Here is a 21,362-nt window from a genome sequence, read left to right as displayed (position 1 = left end):
CCACAGCAACATCATTTCTCATCCACATGCTAATCACCAAATAACGCCAAACTCCAACTTAACCGGTTTTGTTGATGAAGCAAGTATATATTTTTTAAATCTCAAAAAACATAACAACATACATGAGAAAATTCTATTCTATACCCCTTAAATTATACTTCCTCAAACTGGAAAACAGGATGAAGATGATCTGGTTGCCAGACCAGTGATCCAGAGCTAGAAAGCAGTATAATTAGAACCAGGACTGAGACTGAAGACCCCAGGTTGTTAGCAAAACTAATTAGCTAATGTCATTAGAAAGCAACAGAGAATAAGCAAGAGCCGACTCAGACTCTACAGCAATCTAAGCAAAGGACAGTTTAATAACTGTACTTACGATATGTTTTAAAAGGAAAAAAAATCACTTAATGGAGTAGATTTCATCCTGGGCAATATCCATACATCTTGGACTTGGCAAAATGGCTTGGAGAAGAGGGTTTCATCATAGTAAACACAGCTACTTCACAGCAAGATTTATTAATACATCCAAAAGAAAGAAAGAAAATCATTTTGTCACACTATATACAGATAATACATACAGTGTTTTATACACATATTACATCAGTTTTTACACAAGAAAAATATACATAAAAATGTAAACTTTTGTATACAAAAACCCTTAAACAAATTAAACAAGGACCAGATAACAAAAGGAGACCAATCTATTATCATTTAATTGATTTTTTTTTTTAAATGGTAATACAGTACATTCATTGAGAAGTATGAGGAACATGTGAGCCAACCTTTCCTATTTAAAGGGAAAGTACAAACACAAGCTTTCCTCCCCGCCCCTGGAATGCTGTCCGTGAGCCTCCAGCACTGGAGGTGGTGTGAGTTGCCATTGCTGCCAGGGCCCCTGAAGGAAGGAGCCCTTGTTCACCACACTGTCCCCAAGGGACACATGCACAGAAGCGAGCTGGGCTGGGCTGTTTGTGCGTATTAGCCAGGCTTCCAGCTAATACCATGAGATGGGACGTGGCAGTGCCCGTTTGTATGTTCCCTTTAAGCAGTCATTCAGTGGATTAGCCTTGCTGGAGGAAGTTGCTTATTTTTCCCAATGTATGGTATGCTGAACACATGTGTCAGATATGAGAGGGAAGAAGGAAGGGGTGTAAGAGACTGCTAATCCTTGCTACCATGCAGTTACTTCAAAATCAGTACATTTGCAAGCTACAATTCACTGGTTCAAAATACACTGCCTCACCTTTGCTTTCCCACTGCAACTTGTTTACATTTTAAACTCTAGTGACCGAACAACTGTATGAGGCTCTTTGTTACAAGGCTGTTTCTGATATCAAAGCATGATCAAGCTACCTTTAAAATGACACCAAACACAAACTTCTCGGAGACAGCCTTAAAAAGAGAGAGCATTCCCTCTAAGCACTTCAGATTGTCCATTTGCCACCTTATTTTCTTAAGTCTAGGATAAATATATTTACCCTGAACTGCAAAAAGGATATTGGTCGAGCTTCTGACATCTGTTTTGCTCCATTTGCAGATAAATATTTTTGGGAATTAGAGGGAAAAAAATCCCAAAAAACAAACCCAAATTTTAAAACCTCAGGCATAAAAGTAAGAAGGGAATTATTTAACATGTTGGTGAAAAAACAGTTGCAGAAACTTGAACTTGTTGGAAACAAACAGACGATAGATTCCAATGAAGGCTTCTCACATTAAATAAGTTAGACGGGTTACAGACATCTTCAATAAAAACATCCATCCTCCACAAAGTATGTTAAAATGAAACACAATAGTGATGCACTGGTATTTCTCCTAAAAAGGACAGAAGGACACGAAATCTCCTTAGTGATATCAGTACTATTGAATGTAGGAGGTGAACAATGATTTACAAAAGTAATGAGGGGAAAAGAAAATCATGAATCATTTATTATAATTGGACAAAAGGGGGATGGGGCAGAATGTAATTACTGTATGCCTCAGAAACATCTGAAGGAAATAAATACTTAGAAACTTGTGTTTCCATTTCTTTTACCTAAACGAGGGTGGGAATAAGGGCTTGCCTGCTTGCTTTTGTTTTTTTTGTTTCCTTTTTTTTCCTTTTCCTTTTTAAAATAACAACCCTTCTAGTAAAAATTCAAAAGACAATTACAAATGGCTTTAGATAATTAAAAGTCTCCTTTTTAAAATAAAACTTTGATAACACATTTCTCCATTTCTTCTATATAATGCAGCTTCAGTGAGAATAAGTAATAAGGGACAGCAATTTGCAAAAAAAAAAAAAAAAACTGAGAAAAAAAAATGCCAACCAAGTTTTCGTAACATATACACATGTATATGCAGGACATCTACACTCTATATACATATTTAATATAGGTATGCATGAGTATATATCAGGAGATAACCAACAGGTACATTCTCCACATACACAAACTGAAATAGCATAACAGGCGTGTGCGTATCAATCCACACTGTCCACACACAGTACACAGACATCCCATACACACGCCCCAACATATGTATCATAGAAGCCATGTGTGACTGCATGAAAGCTCAGATGGAACAGTACACCAGTTACCTTTTTCTAACAGAAATGCAAGGAAGACAAAATTCCATGGCTGAATTGTGGCCAAGAAAAATTGTGTCATAGCCATATTGAAAACATGGAATCCAGTATGGCTCGATGACAGAACTGGAGCAGCATTCTCCTCTGAAACTGAAGCCTAAGATACACAGCACTTCAATGTGACTGAGCAGGTTGCTGACAGCTGCTTTCTGCTAAAAGGATATAGAAGCTCCATTTAGCCAGAAAACAGAAAATAAAACACTTAAGCCCATAATTTACTTGCATAAGCAATATTACCGAATAGACAACTAGATGCAAAGTGCTAGCATGTTAATGGTCAACTCTGCACTCCATTTTAAATCTGGTTTATGGTAAAGTGTAACAAACTGTGTTTCTTTTGATATGTTCGATGACGACCCCATTGCTCAGAGCAGAGCACAGGGCTGCCTTCTGCTTACTTCCTGTGTTATGGGAGATACAAATCAAACTTCTTTTTTCTCCCTAGGGTTGAAAATTGGAAGGTAGTATTTGGTGGGGGCAGTTTTCTCATTTTGACCATTTAAATATAAGGCTGGGTTAACCTTTTAATATGCTAGGAAGCTCTGCATCAGGTTCCATGAAAAGTTCGTATTCATCTGCAAATCAATCACAGTCCTACTGAATCACAATTGAAGCTGGGGAAGTTGCATAATTTCAAGAAGATGCTCAGGGCCCAATTCAGCTACCACTCCAGTCACCAAGAGAATTTCCCTCATGCATAAGCAGAGCTGGATTGGGCCATTAAAGCTGATTGCTGCTAGCAAGAGAAACTGCAGAGATGCAGGGACAAGGAGGAGCTGGAATGGAGGCAATGGAGCAGAGAAGCAGAAGAAGTTGGCATTTTGCAAGAGGCCTCAACAAGACTAAATATAAAACAAAAGCAGGGACACAGAAAGGAAACTCCACTGTGAGGGCTGAGGTAACACAAGCCAATGGTGGCCAAGCTCAGATCAGTCTCTGAGTCATCCAGACTCCTCAGAAGAATTTAAAACAACTTGTCTGGCACAAGTGCTTACCTGTTACACATATGTTATGTGGACAGTCCCTCTCTTTAGCTCACACACTCACTGGTGTTACAGCTAATGTACAGGTGTGTGATACAAGGTATATTCCACCTATCAATCTGTATGCATGTATATATAGATTTAGATTGATTGCATTCATACATATTTATTGTACATTACGAGGCCAAGTCCACATTCAGCAAAATGCTTCTGTTATCTCACATACAGATATACCTCTCTGTACACAAAAATGGGTCTATTCTCCTCCATAAAGGCATAAAGATTTATGCTCCTAATTCCCATTACCACCAAATAAGCAGAAGAAAAGGCCTCTGACAACTTCCACCTCCCTACCCTTTTGCCTCTATGCATATGTGCTAGAAACAAATTGTGGAGAGAAGGAAAGGGAGAAAGATGCCTGGGGAAGCATCAACATCGTGATATGGAAGGGAATAAAAGAAAAATTGCAAAAAGTTTCAAATTTCCATTCAATACTAGAAGCTCTGTTTTTCTAAAAAGGTTTTTAAAGTCACTGGGATCATCATAAAAGTGATACTGTATGAATAAATAACAATTAGGCTACTTTCTCCAGCCTAAATAGAACAATATGAAGAGTAAGCCAATCTGAAGAACGTTTCTGACTTCTCACAATTTCAAGTGAGAGCTCCCATAAAGAAATCTTTCTTCTCCAATTATGAAAAAAAGGTAAGTGGTCAAAATCAAATTCAGAATTTTACAGCCTAAATGAAACTCCCTTGACCAAATGCATATTTTCTTCTGCAATCCCACAACAGAAATTTTGGGGCAAAAGTGATACACACAAATATCCTCAGAAGAGAAAAAAAATCTGCTTTGGAGACAAGATCCTTTTATGGAAAGGACACCACTGCACAAACAGCACCCCTTACAATCTAATTGGAAAACACAAGAACGCTGGTTGACAACATTTTCCAAGTCAGACCGTAGGAGATTCAGGTATTAATTTGCAAAGATACAACAATTCTCATGCCTCTCCATCCAACTGAATGCAAACCTTCCCATTCAGTTTGTCCTGGAAAACTCCTTTCTTCCATCACTCCTCCTCCCCCATTTGTTTTATTTAAAGGCTGTCTTTGGGAGCTTGGTATTTTCATGGCATTTTAAACAGGGCTCAAAGCAACTCATTTGAAAAACAGTAAAATTGACATGATATCAGAGTTAGCCTTATAACAGAAGATTATATAGTAGAGAGTTTCAGTTATTTATATAACAGTGAGGACATAACAACCCCCTACTAAATAATCACATTTCTACAATACATTCCATCACCTCTTGACTACTTTTCTCTTTACAAAACTATGACCTACATACAATATACACATTCGTATCACACATACATCCCCCCCCCAATGCATATTTTTGTGTGTATATATAATACATACATGCACACAAGCAGTCTAATTCTATTTATAAGTCACAGTGGGAATTCCTTTGTGAGGAAAGGAGGGGAAAATTCCTGAATAAGACACTGTAGATTCCTAATGTTCCAACTTTTCAAATTCCAACTCACAGAGCTAACTGGAAATAAATACATTTTAAAAAAGAAAAGGTCTTACAAACTTGGTTCACAACTCCCAGCTACAGTAGTTGGATTTTTAAATTTGATCTATTTACCCTGTAACTAAATTTCTAATCATAGGTACAAACCACGGATAAATTATTGCAGAATGTAACACTCAAAATTTAAAAAGAGTTATAGGAACAGTAATATAAGGGTTAAAAAGAGTTCTATACTTGTTGATACAGGATACCATTTTATTTTATTTATATATATATCTATATATAGATATAGATATCTGCAAGGTAGCAAAGAATAGCTGTACACCTTGACACGGCAAAGATCCAGTGTAAAAAGGTGCTTCACTAGTTTGTTTTTCCAAAAAAAGCTTGTATATAATTTTATAGCTATTAAAAACACATATGCAACATAATTCATTACACTCAATACAGCTTTAGTATAAAACTTATAATTTATGAGGTGATGTTAATAGCATAAATTAATATACCATTTCTCTTAAAATCTACAATAAGTATTCTGAAAGCTCATTGGGGAAGGGTATCTTTAAATAAAAAGTTTAAAGCTGAGCGTGATGAAAAAGATTCTGTATGTTGAAGTTGAGATGAGAGCCCCGAGAAGAGAAAGAGTCCGTAAGCCAGACACTGTTGACTATAAAACTGAACAGAGATTTCTCCTTCTTGCGCTCTCACTTAGGTGACGCTCTACTTAAATTATTATTTACTTTTAAAACTATTAACTTTTTTCTTTTTTTCTTTTTTTTTCTTTTTTTTTTCTTTTTTTTCTTTTTTTGTTAACTGCCCTTATTTCCACAAGGAATCCCTGAGACATACCCAAAACTGTACAGTGAAGGTCATCACTGTTCAGAGAAACTGGTTCAACCCCTTCTAGGATGTAGCTATTTTGCATGAGAATCAAAATGTCCATCACTTCAGAATGAATCTACTTGCACCAGAACCAACTACACTGTTTAAGATGCAGGTTAGAGAGTCATTTCAGGGTAAATCAGTCCACTCCAAGGTAGAAGCCAATGCCATCGCAGTTAGCTACATCAGAGCAATCTGCACCAAAGTTAAAGTTTTCCAGAGGATATCTGGGAACGTTACCTATCCAGAGTTCATCTCCGTGGGCACCAGCTGACAAGGAGAAAGCAGGTTAAACATTAGCATCACTGGACCAAGTTCAACATGCCTATGTGGTCGACACATGGGTAACTCTGGACATCTCACTGTGTGTGTGTTTGGGGGACTAGCGAGAGGAAGAGGAGGAAGAATGCATTTTTCTACAGCAAGTACACTTTATGGTCAAAAGCCCAAGGTTCATCCTATTCACTTTCAGACCGAATTCTACGACCTAGAGTAGACTGAAAAGGTGCCAACACTTACTTCAAGGAGACAGATAAAGAAAGCCTTTTCCAACTATTGCTCTCAACTTACAGCCACGCTCACTTTGTCCTTTCATGCTTCCACTACACTACTTCATTCCACAGTAGCTACAAAAGGAGCAGAGTAAAACAGGGCAAAGCAAAGAACTCAACAACCATAAGTACCAGATAGCAAAGGGAAAATAGTCAATACCGTTTGGGATTTTTTTTAAAAAGAGGCTGAAGACACAAGTGAGAGAATTGTTTTAAGATGCATATTTTCTAACTCCTTCTCCTCCCCCAAACTTTTTTTCCCAACAACAGTGCTTTTGTCTAGTTTTAAAGACAAGACTAAAATTTTAACTGATCAGAACTAAGGTCTCTTATGACCAGACCTCTCCTGAAGTCCAAGTTGAAGTTTAGTGAACACAAATATAGATTTTTGTCACCAACCCTCCTTACTTTTACTTGGGCTTGTGTGTATTAAGAAAGAGTAATTTAAATTTTAATTCGTGACTTTCTACTGATACACATCTCAAATGAAGAGGAACGTCTCAGAAGGTAAAATCTTGCTAAAAATGCCTCAACGTTCACTGCTAGCATATGCACTCCCATGATCAATGTCGTACCCTCAGCATCGAGTTCATGACATATTAGCATGCTGTGAAACATCTCCCTACTCACTGATATGAAAAATACTTTGATCTATTGCACTGTCATTCTAGCATCCAAATATATGTTATGAATTGCAGAAATCTCTCCTCCTGTTCATCTTACAGTCAGATTTGCTCAGAACCACAGAAGACTTACCAGCTGGCATAACTTACATTGGAAGTAAGTGTCTGAGAATGGGAAAACAGATGCAAGAATGATGAAGAATGTGGAGTGGAAGGAAATAAAGAAGGTACAAGAAGTAGCCCACAGATCCCCATCATTAAACGTTACCCAGAAGATCAGAAAGACCTTGTGGTCAGAAGGTGAGAAAGACCTAAAGATCTGGCCAGCACACTAGCCCCAAACTATTCCTTCAGTTACTATTTCTGCCACTACTGGACCTTGCAAGAGGTCTGCACAGAGACTCCTTCACATGTAGAAATACAAAAGGAAAAATACCCCAGTTCCACCAGGGAAGCTGCCTGGACAGCCACACAAATGTTTCACTGCTGAAGGTCACTGCAGGTAACTTTTCTATTGTTCATTGGCTGAAAGCACCTCCTACCACTGTCCTGCAAGTCTTGAAAGGTTAAGTCCCTCTTCTCTGCCCAAAGGCTCATACTGCTGGAGAATTCGTGAGCGGATTTAGCTCACTGCAGCACAAAGACAGGGAGAAATACCCGTGGAGGCCTGACAATGCCTACAGGGATATCCAGCAGCAAGGAGGCTGCAGGAGCTCAGGGAGCAGCTGGAGCTCAGAAGCAGCATAGGTAGCCACCAGGGCCAGCTTCTCAGGGAAGAAAACTGCCCACTGTCTACTGTACACCTTTGCAGGACTCTCTTGGCAAGCAGATTCAAACCCAGAGTGCATTTAGACGTGGTTACAGCAAGACAAAGCTTCAAACTGAATTTGGCTACTGGTTTGCAGGTTCAGTCCTAGGTCTCTTTCCTTGGCCATGCCCCTAAAGCCAGTGACAGCTCACAGCAGAATATCCTAATTTTTCAATACTCATCTTCCTTTTATTAAAAAAAAACATAAATAAAAGGCCACTTCCCTTGGCTTCTCCCTGCTATTAGGTACAATTCCTCTTTGACAATTTCTTTTCTCTGATTTTTGCCTAGCAGGCACTAAGCTTCTCAGGGCTTTCAGTGCTTTCCAAACCAGAACTGCAAATCCCCATTTTCAGTTGGAAATCTAGCTGTTGCCATTTTCCCCACAGTGCCTGAGGCAGACCTGCAACTGTGCTACCTCCCAGCATTATCAATTTAGTGCCTTTATGCTCAGCCATACATAGAAGCATGCTACTAATGAGAAGGGATCTAAGCAAGAACCCAGAGGAATTGGAAGGCAGGAGGAGACAGAGTTCTTGTATCATAATTATGAAGCCAAAGAACAAATCAACTTTGAGGTATCTAAGTGCATACGGTTCCCCTCAAAGCTGGTGTAAGGTCTTCCTGGGTGAAAGGAAACGTCAAAGCATGTCTTAGAGAATGCCTTATGCACCAGGAGAGCATGAAGCTATTCCTGATAAGCCTCTGTACATTGTCAAAATTCATCTTGTGTTAAATACTTTAGTACAGAGACTAATTGAGGTGCTATTATTGCCAAAATTATGTAAATTACGTCTAATTTTTTCATTCTTTAAAACTCCAATCTTATGTGAAGGAATTAACTTTTCGGTTCAACTAGCCTTATTCCATTTGTCAACACATAAAGGGCACAACAGGTATTGAGCATCTGAAATTGCTACACCGGCTCTTTGGTGAAGGGGTGACAAGAATGCTAATTGCTATAAGAGCTGATACTCAAAAACATTTGTGAGGGAGCATGGAATCTACTTGGGAACCACATAAATAACAGCCTCGAGGACCACCTTAACCAGGCCAGCAGGATTTCCCAGAGGAAGAGGTGTGAAATATCTCTGACTACACATACCTCTCAATTAGATCTCTTGCATCCAACAGTAAGACACTGATGCACTGAAGTCAGCATGCTGTGTGGGTGTAGAAACCCACCTGGAATGATCCACCTTGTAAAGCTAAGATCAAGACCCGTAACTGCTTGGCAGCCATGTAACCATGGATTTGGTGGTAGTGAAAAAATGAGAGGTGAACCAGGAAAAGGCAAGAGTGGTAGCCTGTTTCAGAACACTGTGGCAGACAGGACAGGAAGATTCCTATTTCAATTGTATACAAATTGAAGTTTATTTTTGAAAGTGCAGTTTTATTGCAAACTTAGTTTGCTCATGGAAAAATGTAACGCAGTCAGTTTTGAGGCAAGAGTTGTCAAGCAATACACAAAGTTTGAAATCTAAGTGGGGAAAAGACTTGATGTCCCAAGCTACTTTAAAGAAACTCAGGCACATAAAGGCCATTGATTTCAAACGGTAATCATGGACCTCCATTGCTCTGACAGCTTCTGAAATTCCCTGTCTAAATCAATGCACAGATGAGGAGCTGGGTTCAGTTCTGAGTTAGACCACTACAAACTCACCGTGACCTTAGACTGGAAAGCTCCTCTGTAATTTAAACCAACACAACCAAGTAGAACTTGGCTCTCAGCTCCTATTATCTTCTCTTCCCCCAAGCATTTGCTAAGAAAGAGAAATGTGGTGTGGGGCAAATATACTCTGCACTAGCTGCAGCTTCATTAGAAGTTTGATGGGCACAAGAACCATTTCAAGACCAAAGTCCTGAAACCAATACATAGAAATTAACACCCTCTAAAATTACATGAATACACAAGCAGATGAAGAAATTAACCATTTGGTATACTAGTTCTCCACTTTTTTTCAGTCAGACTTCCCAGCACATTGAAGAAGGTATATTAACACAACAAAAATCATCTGCAAATCAAACAGTTGTCTCCTCAACAAAGTATGGATAACATAATATAAAAATAAATAAAAGCCTTGTCAGATTTGCCTCATTCACAATATCACTGGGCATTCCTCAATCAGCAGGACAATCACAAGCAGGATTTCATAGGCTTCAATTAAACTTTTTATGTGGTTTAAAAACATTTAAGTGTTACAAACATATTTAAATCACCACTTAAAATATTCGGCTTATATTATTAAGATCTATTTTACCAAGTATGAAATAATGACTTCATAACAACAGAAGCATGAAAATAATTTTTGTTTCTTCCACCCACATACACCTGCAATTTCAGAAAAAGACATATGCATCATCCATACTCTTTTATATTTAAAGAGGACAGATCATTCAAGAAAAGAGGGATAATATGATTGCTACAATAGTAAGAAGACACAAGACCTATCCCATTTAAACTCTGTTCCTTAGAAGATGGAAGGAGAGGTTTGAGTCAGGTATTTTGGTGTGTGCCTGACTGCTAACAAAATGAATTTCTATAGCAACTAAACTCCATTCAGTGATCCTTTGCTCAGAAAATGTATTAAGCCTTCCTATTACATGTGCTTGGTTCTCTTAATTTCCTGAAATAGACTAGAATTCACACAGGTAGAATAAAATCCATCATCTACAGTACAAGACTGAAATGTAGAATTTTCTATTTTCTCTCATCTGCATCTCTGAAACAAACCAAGAAGAGTAGAGACTTGTATTAAACAGGATCTACTTTTACAGTCCAAGTCAGGGTACAGTAGCAAGTTTGAGCCCTCGAGAGTCATAAAGAAATTCCTTCTTGATAAGGAGATGCAAGTGAACAGCTCAGAATCTCTGCTGCAATTACCTCTTGTTTAAAGAACAAAATTTTAAAAAAATTATTATTTTAAGAAATCTAAAACCTAGCTGACTCTTTTCTTTAGGAATTGCAATTACTACCAAAGAGTAAATACTGTCATTAGCAGGTGATCAGAACAAACAAAACCATCCTGCAGACAGAAGGAATTGTCACCTATTTTGCATTAGTGATTTCTCTTTTGGTTTGCCATTACTGCTGATAGGTACCTGCTAGTTCCTTACCTACATTTAGCTTCCCAAACAGAGCATCAAACCCTACAAGTGTTGGAAAAACTATATGGCTCTCAGGGGATTAAAAACTGTCCAAGAAAGTCTCACTAGTTAGACATATTGTGAGAAATGCATCCATTTGAAACTTACAATGGGTCTGACCTAGACTTGTGTGGATGGGCAGAAAACCAACCTAATTCTTCCTGTTCCAGCTGGGAAATTCCCGTCAGCCTGTCAGGCAGAGAGTTCTGGACAAAGACACACTTGAAAAGGCAAATCATCAATGCTACAAGGCCACAGTAATTCAGCAAGGAAGGAAGTTTCTCACAGGAATCTTCTCTAATCCATGATCTATATTTCAATCCTTCTGTTTCTTTTTGTTTTTTTGGGCTAACTTCGTAACAGCCTTCAAATTTATGGGCAACCAGTCAACTGATCTCTTTGTTACTCAATGAATTACAAATCGTGATAATAAAAAAACCCAAAAATCAGCATGCAGTAAAAACAGTGACCAGTTCTGGAAGGGGACAACTACTTCTTCACCAAAAGAAGAAAAGGAATTGCTGCTCCCTGCACCCCAAACACACACACACACACAGAGGAGGTCAAGAGACTATTTCAAGAAACTGCCAAACTCATCCTTGAATTGTGATCTTGATTTAGGACTTCAGTGCACCACTCTCAAATCAATGTGTGCAGCCAAGTTTTCTATGCCAAATTCTACCTTTGGAAAAAGAGTAAATTAAAAAAAAAAAAAAATCAAGAGATTCCTGCCCACTGGAAAACCTTCTACCAGATGCTAATGGGATGGCAAGCACTGATCCGAACCCTAGGGATCAGTAACATGCATCAGTGATCTGAGGTATCTTCCCATTTCTAGGTCTTACTGCTAAGATCATTTACATCCAGTAACTGTGCTGTATCCTTAAGGAATTATTGGGGAACAGTGAACCTGCCTGCAATAAATGAGCACCGGTGCCTAACGAGCACATGTGAATGCTACAGCAAGGTTCACAGAGGGCTAACCCTGGTCAGTACTGAAGCAGGGGTTTTCTTCTCAACCCCCTCTTAAAAAAAAGGGAAGAGAAGAGAGACAAAATAAAGAGAAAGGAAAAAAGGAAAGATAGAAAACACAGGTCCCCCATCTACCTGCAGGGAGCCAGGCAGACAAGCTCAGTTGGAGGTGGTGAAGGGCGCGGATGCGTTATTGGTACTGGTAGCGGTGGCACCGGTCACTGCGAAGCCCGTGGGAGGAGCTATGGAGCTGTGGCTGGGCTGCAGGTCCTTGGGAATGCCACTGTGGGAGCTCAGCTGGTGCCCAAAGGCTGCGCTGAACTGAGGGAGCTGTTGTTTGGGGGAGGTGGAGCCCATGAGTTCAGCGGAGGCAGGACCCATGCCACTGAAACTGGTCTGCGGTAACCCCGGAAGCACACTGGAGCTGTTGGGGGTCACAGTGGCGAAGGCAGGCTGTGTGGTCTCTGAGTGCGAGGTGGTAGGTGGTGTGGACAGGGAGGTGGACAGGAGGTGTCCATCTGCACCAAGAAGGTTGCTAAACGGAGAGGGGTCCCCAAGATTGACAGGAAGATTTCCCCAGTGAGTTCTGGGGTTGACCACCCCGCTAAGTGGCACGTCCAGCTGCGTTGGGAGCAAGTGCTGTGCCATCATGGGCATCTCTGCTGAGAAGGTAGCTGCCAAGTTATCACCAGAAAAGGATGTGGTGTGAGGGGATGTGATATGGTCACTGTAGGGAGACGGCACATGCTCACTATCATAATGGCTTCCATGGGGTGAGGAGTGTGAATGGTCACTGCTGTATTGCTGTCGTGAGGTGATCAGGTCATCTGCCTTGCTCAGCAGCTGGGCAGGGTGGGGCCTCTGGGAGGCATGGCTGCCATCATGAAGTCCATGAAACTGTCCCGGGAAGGCTCTCTCCCCAAGGCCACTCTGGCTTATCAGAGTGGCAGAAGTAAGGCCAACGTTGGCTGGGGCTGAGAACTGCCCCTGGATCTGCCCTGCCAGGGGCGTAGGTGGGTTGGACAAGGTAGCAGAACGGAGCAAGTTCTCATCCAGCTCCAGAGCGGAGAAATTATCGTGTACTATACGCCCATTCAACAGCTCCCCCAGATCCGTGTTAACCTCTCGACTCAAGGACTGCATTCCTGGAGCTCCAGCACCTGTAGAGAACACCCCTATCGCTCTATCTGACAGCTCCTGAACTGGCACGCCATCTGTCTGTGTAAGTACTCCAATGGTACTCAGGCACTCAAGAGAAGTTACAGCCTGCAGGGCCCGTTCCAGTTCTTCAGCCTCTTCTGTGGTTGGAAGAAGATCTCCATTTTTACCTGCAGAAACAGGGACACCACCAATTAGTGCACTGCTCTCTGGTGAGCCTGGCCCTGGCACTCAAAGGATGAAGATGTACAGACAGTTCAGTACAGAGTTGCATTGTATGACAACCTTCCAGCATGGTACAGAGAAAGTATCACTCATCGGTGTTCACTAGACAAGCAAGGTAAGAAAACCATGAAATTACACCTTCCTCTTCAATGGAAATCTCCCTCTTCCCCTTCTCTTCCACATACTATAGTAGGAGATGCCTCTTAAACTTCCTAGACTTAAAAGTAAAAATGCTGAAGTAAGATCTTCAATGCTGCAATAACACATGGTCTTCTTTCTACTTACCACATTACAGCCTGGGCCTAAAATTTACAGAGACAGTATAATTCAGGTTAATTTCAATTCAAACACAGTCTGATATCACATATCAGAAAATGACCAAAGAAATCACATACCCAACTCCAGGCTGTTCTAATTTCTTTGTTATAAGTTATAGGTACTGAGCTTTAGAATGCAGAAATTCAAGCACATTTCTGATCAAAAGCTAGTTTCAAAAATGTATTTAAAGATTTTATTCTCACTCTCTTCTCTTTTTATCAAAGGCCAACATTGACTGTGATTCCAGCCCCACTCGATGGCAGAAAGATGCCATTACTGAGAACACTCCTGATTAAACTGTAACACTGACAGGCAGTAAAAATATAAAATGAATTATTAAAATACTAAACCAATTATGATTCTCAGAGCAGTAATTACATGAGCAAGCAAAGAACTATGCACACAGCCTTCTTAAAGTCTGCTTTACTTCAGAGCTCCCAAACAATAGAGCAAACGCACACTTCCTTCTCTAGAATTTATTACCTCTGTAGGAAAGCAAGCAACTCCTCAAAATGCAGTTTAGAAACACTCACTTCTTCAGTTCACTGACTGTGTTCATGCTAGCATAAAATAGAATGGTACCTTCAAAGAAATCAAAATCTTGCAAGTCATCAGGCAGCCGTGGCAGGACATCAGAGAAGTCCTCCTGATTCAATTCCAAGTCATGTGGAATGTCTGTGATTTCATTGGCGATATCATCAGGCAGCTCATCGGCACTGAGCTCTGGAGTGGAGGGACTCCTGAACAGAAAGGAACATTAGTCCCTGGTGTTCAACTCTGCTTGCTCCAAAGGACAACTATCAGTGCACATCCATCTACAATGGATGCTTCCCCACACATTTTTTCCTCCATTATCTAGGGAAAAAATGCTTTTAGGTAGTGTCTTTAGGAAGCTTACACTTAGGCTACTCATTAACTACGTAAGAGGCAACATCAGGAGCAAGATATTTTACCCATCAAACCCAATCATTGCTCAAATCCAAAATGACCCACTCTAAAGGTTTTTTTCAACAGTAACACGGAGATGGAATTTTTAGCCCTGCTCCAGATGCTGCTTGGCAGCTTTGTACAGAGCTCACTGGCAGCGCTCAGGCCAGCAGTGGGAAACTGGGCAGGAGCAGCACTGACCGTATGTGGGGTATGTCTACTGGCAGTGAGACAGTGGCAGGCATGGTGAGGTTCCCTTGGGGCACTGCAGGAGGAATGGGTTTCTGGGGCCGGCGTGGGCCTCGCCTTCTCTTCTTCTTGTGTTTTTTGGTAAGTGCAGGTGGCTTCGTTTTTTTCCTGGGTTTCCTCTGCTGCTGGTGCTGAACTTTACGGGAGCTGTCCCCTCTCAAGAAATTATCCTTTGGGAGCAAAACAATACCAATGGGAGCATATTAAGAACAAGTATTACTTTCCTAGCTCTTTTCACCCTGGTCATTCCACATACATGTGGAATGTAAGGCAAGAGGAACTGTTAGCCTACACACAGACAGAGTTTCAAAAATTGAGCTGTTTCCTTCCTCACTGACCCCAATGGCAAAAATAACATAGACCAAGTTATGAGATATTGTAAACTGGAGATTGTGCAGTTTCTCTTTAAAAATTATCATAGCAAACCCTAACTAAAAAGTGCAAAACCATAACCTTTAGCAGCACTCCTGTAAGTATTAAAGACAAAACGCTGTTGTGAGGTGGTGTTAATGTGGATAATAGGCAGCAGCCGAAGCCACAATCCTCAAGTGCCTGCTGACATAACAGAGGGACAGCACAGAGGAGACAAAATTAATACTGCTAGACTAGGATAAGGATGTGGGTAAACAATTAAGCCTCTTTGCTTCTAAACAGCAATCACTGACACATTAAAAAATAAATCAAACCATCATCAGTCTTCAGTTGCCATCATACTGGGTATGGCAGAGGATTATACTTGTTACAGAGGTAAACCTTGAGGGACAAACTGAAGATTGCCTAGAAGAGGGGGAAACCCCACACAGATCTGTGTAGCACAAACCCTCACATTTTAAGCCAAAAAAACTCCATAATTCACAATTTTAGGAGGCTGGACAAAAACAGTAACAAAAAACTTCTAATAACCCAACAAAACAACAAAAAAAGTAGTTTTACACCTAGTTGAAGGTAGGACAAGAAGCCTTGAAGAAGTGGGTTTGTGAATTATCATAAAGGTTTTGTTCTGGAAGATTGGTATCATAAAAAGGAGAGCAGAGGACATCAACTTCATTTCTCCATTCTCTCAGCTTGAGGTAGGGAGGTAGGCCACTGCTTTTTCTCTGGGATCCATGGATCCCTGAAGGAAGTTCGAGATAATTCTAATAGTTACTAAAAGGTAAATAAAGTAGCAAACCCATTATTTGCATCCTTGTAATTGCTATTTACATTACCTTTAGAAAGTACTTTGGGCCCCGTGTACTGAGACTGTTTAAGATGCAGTGTTAGTAATATCACACTTACATTACATTCAGATCCAAGGACCAGGAGTGACCCCAAATAAATCCCAGGATCTCTCACAATGATCTTCTATTTCTCAATTTAAGACAGCAATCAAATTTCCTCCAGTGAAGAATATTCCCATGTATACTTCATTATATCCTCAAAACTACATAAAAGATTTTCACAACATACTTTATACTAATTGGGAATGTTTGTCTAGTTTTACCCTTTTAAGAAAAATAATAGCAAACAAGCTCTTAAGTTCATAAACTTGCTAGTGGTCAAGGAAGACTTCATAAGAATACTGGGGTTAAAACTCCTGATCATCCCAATACACAAATAAATACAATGATGGCTTTGTAACTTACCATTTTTTTGGCATGTTCTTCGCACAGAGGTGTCTGATGTGTAATGTCAAAAACTGGCACAGAGCACTGCTGACCATCTGCAAACTTGGCTGTGCAACTCGAGAAGAGCTGCTGAGAACGGTTCAATAAGATATCTGTGCATTTCTGCATCAGGAATAACACAAGACAGTGGTGGAGGAACGCCCTTTGATTTATCAATCTGATAAAGATCAGAGCCTTCAACTCTATCTGTCCATAGATACTATTTTTAATGAGTGCCTTAAATTTGCTATTCAAGTTCAAAGCTAGGTAAGGCTCAAACCAACTTTTAAAGTGAAAAACTGCATTCATGCAGAATCTCTAATGATTTTATTATATACTGAGATAGTTTTATAAAAGCAGCTATTTCACTAATGAGTTCTTAGCAAAAAGAAGCCTTTTCCTGGAGTCTTAATCAATAGATCAATAGTAGCAGTTGGAACAGTGTAGTCACCAGGACTATTTCCTTACAGACTAATGACAATCCATACTGAAACATTAAAGAAAGAGTATTTCTTAATTCAATCTTTTAAGGTACATTCTTGGCATTTATCTTTAGAGCACAGACAAAGAAGTTTCAAGATCCTTCCTGCTCCTCTGAAAAAAAAGATGTGCAAGCAGACAGAAAGGTCAAGTAAATCCAAACGTAAGCTTGCTGAGATTTCCTTCAGAAAATCCTTAGCAGGAGTAAAAATGTTTCCAGACTTACAGCAAATCAAACAGATATTTCATTGTGTCTTTTTTCAAACAGGACTAGAAGCACTCCTTCCATCTTGAACAGTTCTCAGACCTCAACATCACTATGTATGTTTATAAAATGTTAAAACAAAGAAAAAGGACAAAGAAAATGAAAAACCTGCAGAACAATCCAGACAGCAGACTTGGATGGATGGGTCAGAACCAAGAGCCTGTTCATTTTAGAGAAGGAAATGCAGAGAGAAAAAATGGGCATACATGCAAAATCACTAGTCTTGACTATCCTGCTCTATACACACCAACAAGCGAGACCACTTAAAATTAAAAACTACTAAAACAAAAAAATCCCATCAGAACCAAATACTGCTGTATGCCATGGTGCTCTCTCATAGAGGTTTGGAACTGCTCTGCAAACTGCTTTTAAGCAGCCTGCAAAAAATCAAACAATAAAAACAAGGCATCTGCAAAACAAAAAGATTGGAAAGGTGCTGCAGTCTGACAGTGGCTGAGTACATCAGCACGAGTCACTTTTAATACCAAAACCAAAAGATCCAACAATAGGAGTCACCCCAACAAAAGCTACAACAATTCTTCAGCTAAAAACAAAAAAAAAAGGCTCCAGAATTTTTAAGTATTACAAGTCATAAGTCTGCCTTTTTATAATCTTCAGAACCAAAACTCACATCTATTGTGCTCTCTTCTTTCTGAGATCTTCAGCCATTGACTTTCAACATTCTTTCCAGGCTTTGTTTGAAATTCCAAGCACAGGGAACCCTTCCTCATCTGGACTAAGAGGTTCTGTGACTCCTTCTATTCTGCTTCTTTAAACAACGCAAAGTATGATTTCCATCTTTCTAGTCAGTTTAAGCCCTCTTTTTATACTATGTATAAAAACCTTTTTCCATGAAACTGGCACAGGAAGGTGGTCTATTGGAATCTACTAAGAGCTGTATGAAAGCCAGGAGGCTGAAAAGCACATGGTTTGTACCAAGTCATTGTGAAGGATGATCATTTTGTAAAGGTTTCTTGCCCACACTAAATACAGCTCACAAAGTAAAATGATGTTCCTATTACAAATGCCAGTAGCAGAGTACTTATCCTCAGTATCCATATACCTAAATCACACAGACAAATTAAAAGCAAAGAAGTTGCTTTTGTTAGTATGATGATATACTAACAAATAGGTATTTCTTTGTGAAAACTTAGTTATCATGCATAAATCTAACAAACAAACAAAAAAATCCCCTAAAACAGAACAGCTTCCATGCCTGAATGCCACTCCCAAACAGAGTTAAGAGGATACGCTGAAAACAGTGCCTGGTGAATGGAAGGGCCTTGTTAGTGCACTGCTCTCCCTTCGAAGTCCCACTGCAGGTTGTTGGCTCTGCATCTCTCTGCCTTGCTTGGCTTGTGCTGAAAAGAAAGCATAAAAGAGTTTACAGACAAACCCCCAGTCTTGTGGTTACTTAACACAATTATTATACTGAATGTAGCACAGTAGGATGAAAAATCGTAACACACGTGTGTGTGTCATGATCCAGATGGGTGCACACTAGTACCAAGCTCTACACAGGGACACAGAATAGATGTCAACGACAGGTGAAGGTGTGACTGTAGTAACAGGATTATTTCTTATTTCACAGGGCCTTAATTGTAATGAGAGGTGCTATGTGCTACTACCATGTAAATATTACAATACCTTGCAACAGAAAGGGCAGCAATAGGTGAGTGTCAACACAGGTGACCCTCAAAATGAGGTCAGTCTTTAGAATTCAATGTACTGGGTATGCCTAGATGGGAGTCAAGTGCACTTCCAAGCCTGTTCATAAATCCAAACATGCCGAGCATCCCCAGAGCTTACATGCAAGCATGTGCTCAGACAAACTGAGACTGAGCTCTGGAGTGGCAGAGCCTGAGCGTGCTCAACATGGATAAAAGCTCTCCTTCATCAACGTGCTACAGCCCAATCCACCAGCAGGTGCCCGGGGCTCTCCCAGCACAGCCTCTGTGCTCTGAGCCTGAGCTGCAAGCAGGCGCCAGGCAGCGGTGTGGACGGGCACTGAAGCGTTACACAGCTCGCTCGGGTGGCCTGCTCTCCAGGCACGTGTCACCTTCATGGAGATAAAGCTGGCGATTCCAGGGCTCACTTGCACCTCTGTACACGTTGTTTTCTAGGTTGACAAAAAGTTGTCTGTAGCCTGACTGTTTTCCTTCAGCCATTTCTGTCATCAACTGCACTTTGACTGAGTAAAGTTTTAGTTAGTGGCATTACTCCTGTGAAAAATTTTCTATCTGAAAAGACTCGGTGGTTATTTAAATTGACCAGAGCAGTGATGACAGGCATACCTGGCTTTGCTGGTCTACCCAAAACAATGTAAACTTTTTTGCTCAACAAAAGGCAAAAATAATAGGGAAAAAAAAAACAGCAAGAGCTTGTCAGTTCAGGTGAACTTTTGCTGTAGTGTTTAAGTTTGGAGAAATTTATACACAACTTCGTAAACCGGTAATGGACTTCTACATTACACCTCAGAGCAGTTCTTCAGAATCAGTCCACCTCCCCAACAATGAACACTTCAATTGTCATGAATACATCCACTGAACCAGGAACAAAAGCATCCCCATTAAACACAATATACTCTCAATACCTAGCTCCAATCTGCATCTCATACTATACACTGCACCCCACAGTCACACATCCTGTAAAGCAAAACCCCAACAGCAAAAGGATGCTTCTGATACCCTAAATGTAACACCAGGGTTCAGACTTAGTCTGTTCCTGCATGAATATGAATCAACCAACTCTCCATATGCTGAGAGCTAGAGGGATGTTGACATTAACTAGAAAGAATTCCCACAGAAGATAACCTTCAAAGTTGTTAGAAGTTATGTATTTTGTTGCCAAGTTTTATTTAATGTTAGATTGAGTTAAATCTAACAAAAAGCATGAGCTTAAATTTGCTGGGAAGATAATTAAGAGGAGGTACAGATTTTCAAAAAAAGCTGTCTGAAAAACAAAATCTGAATTGGAGCAGTGAACTATAGACCAGACTGTACACCTTCTATTGGCACAGTAAAGGACCAGATATTTGGGCCCAGAAACTGCTGAACAAACCATCCCCATTTTACAACATAAATCTGGAGAAGGCCTGTCTTCATGGAAAACTGTATGCCACGTTTCTTTTACTCCACTGAGGAGTATTTATGTGTCATGTTTTCCTGCCTTGTTGTTGACTCCCGGTTTCAGAGCTCATCATTTCAGCTGCGGGATGCTCAGCCCACGTCCCCCTGCCCAGCCCCAGGCCCGTGCAGCGGCAGGGCAGGTCTAACCTGGTGCAAGCGCACGCAGCCCTCCGGAGCTCGTGCAGGAGCTGCCCCGCGCGCTCGGGCTCCCGGCTGGCCGCCTGCAGCAGCGCTTTCCGCAGCGTGTGCCGGCATTTCTTCTGCCGCGATTCTGCCCGCTCCAGGCGGCACAGGTGCTTGTATTTCTGCTGAAAGTAAGTGCAAAGTCTGGTCACCCTGGAACTCCTGTCATCTGCATTGTCATCATCGGACCTGAAGAAGGGAAAATAAAAACAAATATGCTTTAAGATACTACTTTTTTTTTCCCTGCTAAGCTAATTTGTTATTCTAATAGAATTGTTAAATTGGCATCCATCTTCTAGCCGCACAAACATCCAAATGCTGAAATCAGGCAGTGTTACTTGAGAAATAGCAAGAGCAGAATCCCTCTTAAATTCTAAAGGTATTTGCCCTTCTTAGTATGTCATTATTAGAGATTACATCAATTTATCATCAAATCTGACACATTTAAATGTCTAGAGCCTGCTGTTCAAAAAGAAATCTATACTGTTAACCTTTATTTACTGTAGATGTCACAGCAAATGAGACCAATCTTAAAGTGCAATTAATGGAGAAGACAAGGGTGGGGAATTGTATAGTAGAAATTTATTGGGGAATGATCATGCTGGAGAAGATGGTCAAATTCTAACAAGTAGCTAAGCTTCTGACTTCGTCCAAT

The 21,362-nt window shown here is 40.4% G+C and overlaps 1 protein-coding gene across 1 annotated transcript in view; it reads right to left on the bottom strand.

Annotated features, from left to right (window-relative positions):
• Nucleotides 1-334: 334 nt before the first annotated feature.
• Nucleotides 335-21,362, bottom strand: part of INO80D (INO80 complex subunit D) — a 45,677-nt gene continuing 24,649 nt past the window's right edge. Inside the window, exons 7-13 of the mRNA XM_036386618.1 lie at nt 20,672-20,896; nt 18,648-18,757; nt 16,631-16,764; nt 14,958-15,175; nt 14,412-14,569; nt 12,264-13,456; nt 335-6,297 (exon numbers count right to left, since the gene is read on the bottom strand). Coding sequence (XP_036242511.1) covers nt 12,288-13,456; nt 14,412-14,569; nt 14,958-15,175; nt 16,631-16,764; nt 18,648-18,757; nt 20,672-20,896 — 2,014 coding nt within the window. The 3' untranslated portion in view covers nt 335-6,297; nt 12,264-12,287. The remainder of the gene's footprint in view (nt 6,298-12,263; nt 13,457-14,411; nt 14,570-14,957; nt 15,176-16,630; nt 16,765-18,647; nt 18,758-20,671; nt 20,897-21,362) is intronic.

The sequence above is a fragment of the Molothrus ater genome, chromosome 7 (assembly GCF_012460135.2).
Source record: "Molothrus ater isolate BHLD 08-10-18 breed brown headed cowbird chromosome 7, BPBGC_Mater_1.1, whole genome shotgun sequence".
Classification (NCBI taxonomy): Eukaryota; Metazoa; Chordata; class Aves; order Passeriformes; family Icteridae; genus Molothrus; species Molothrus ater.
This window is presented reverse-complemented; position numbering and strand designations above follow the sequence as displayed.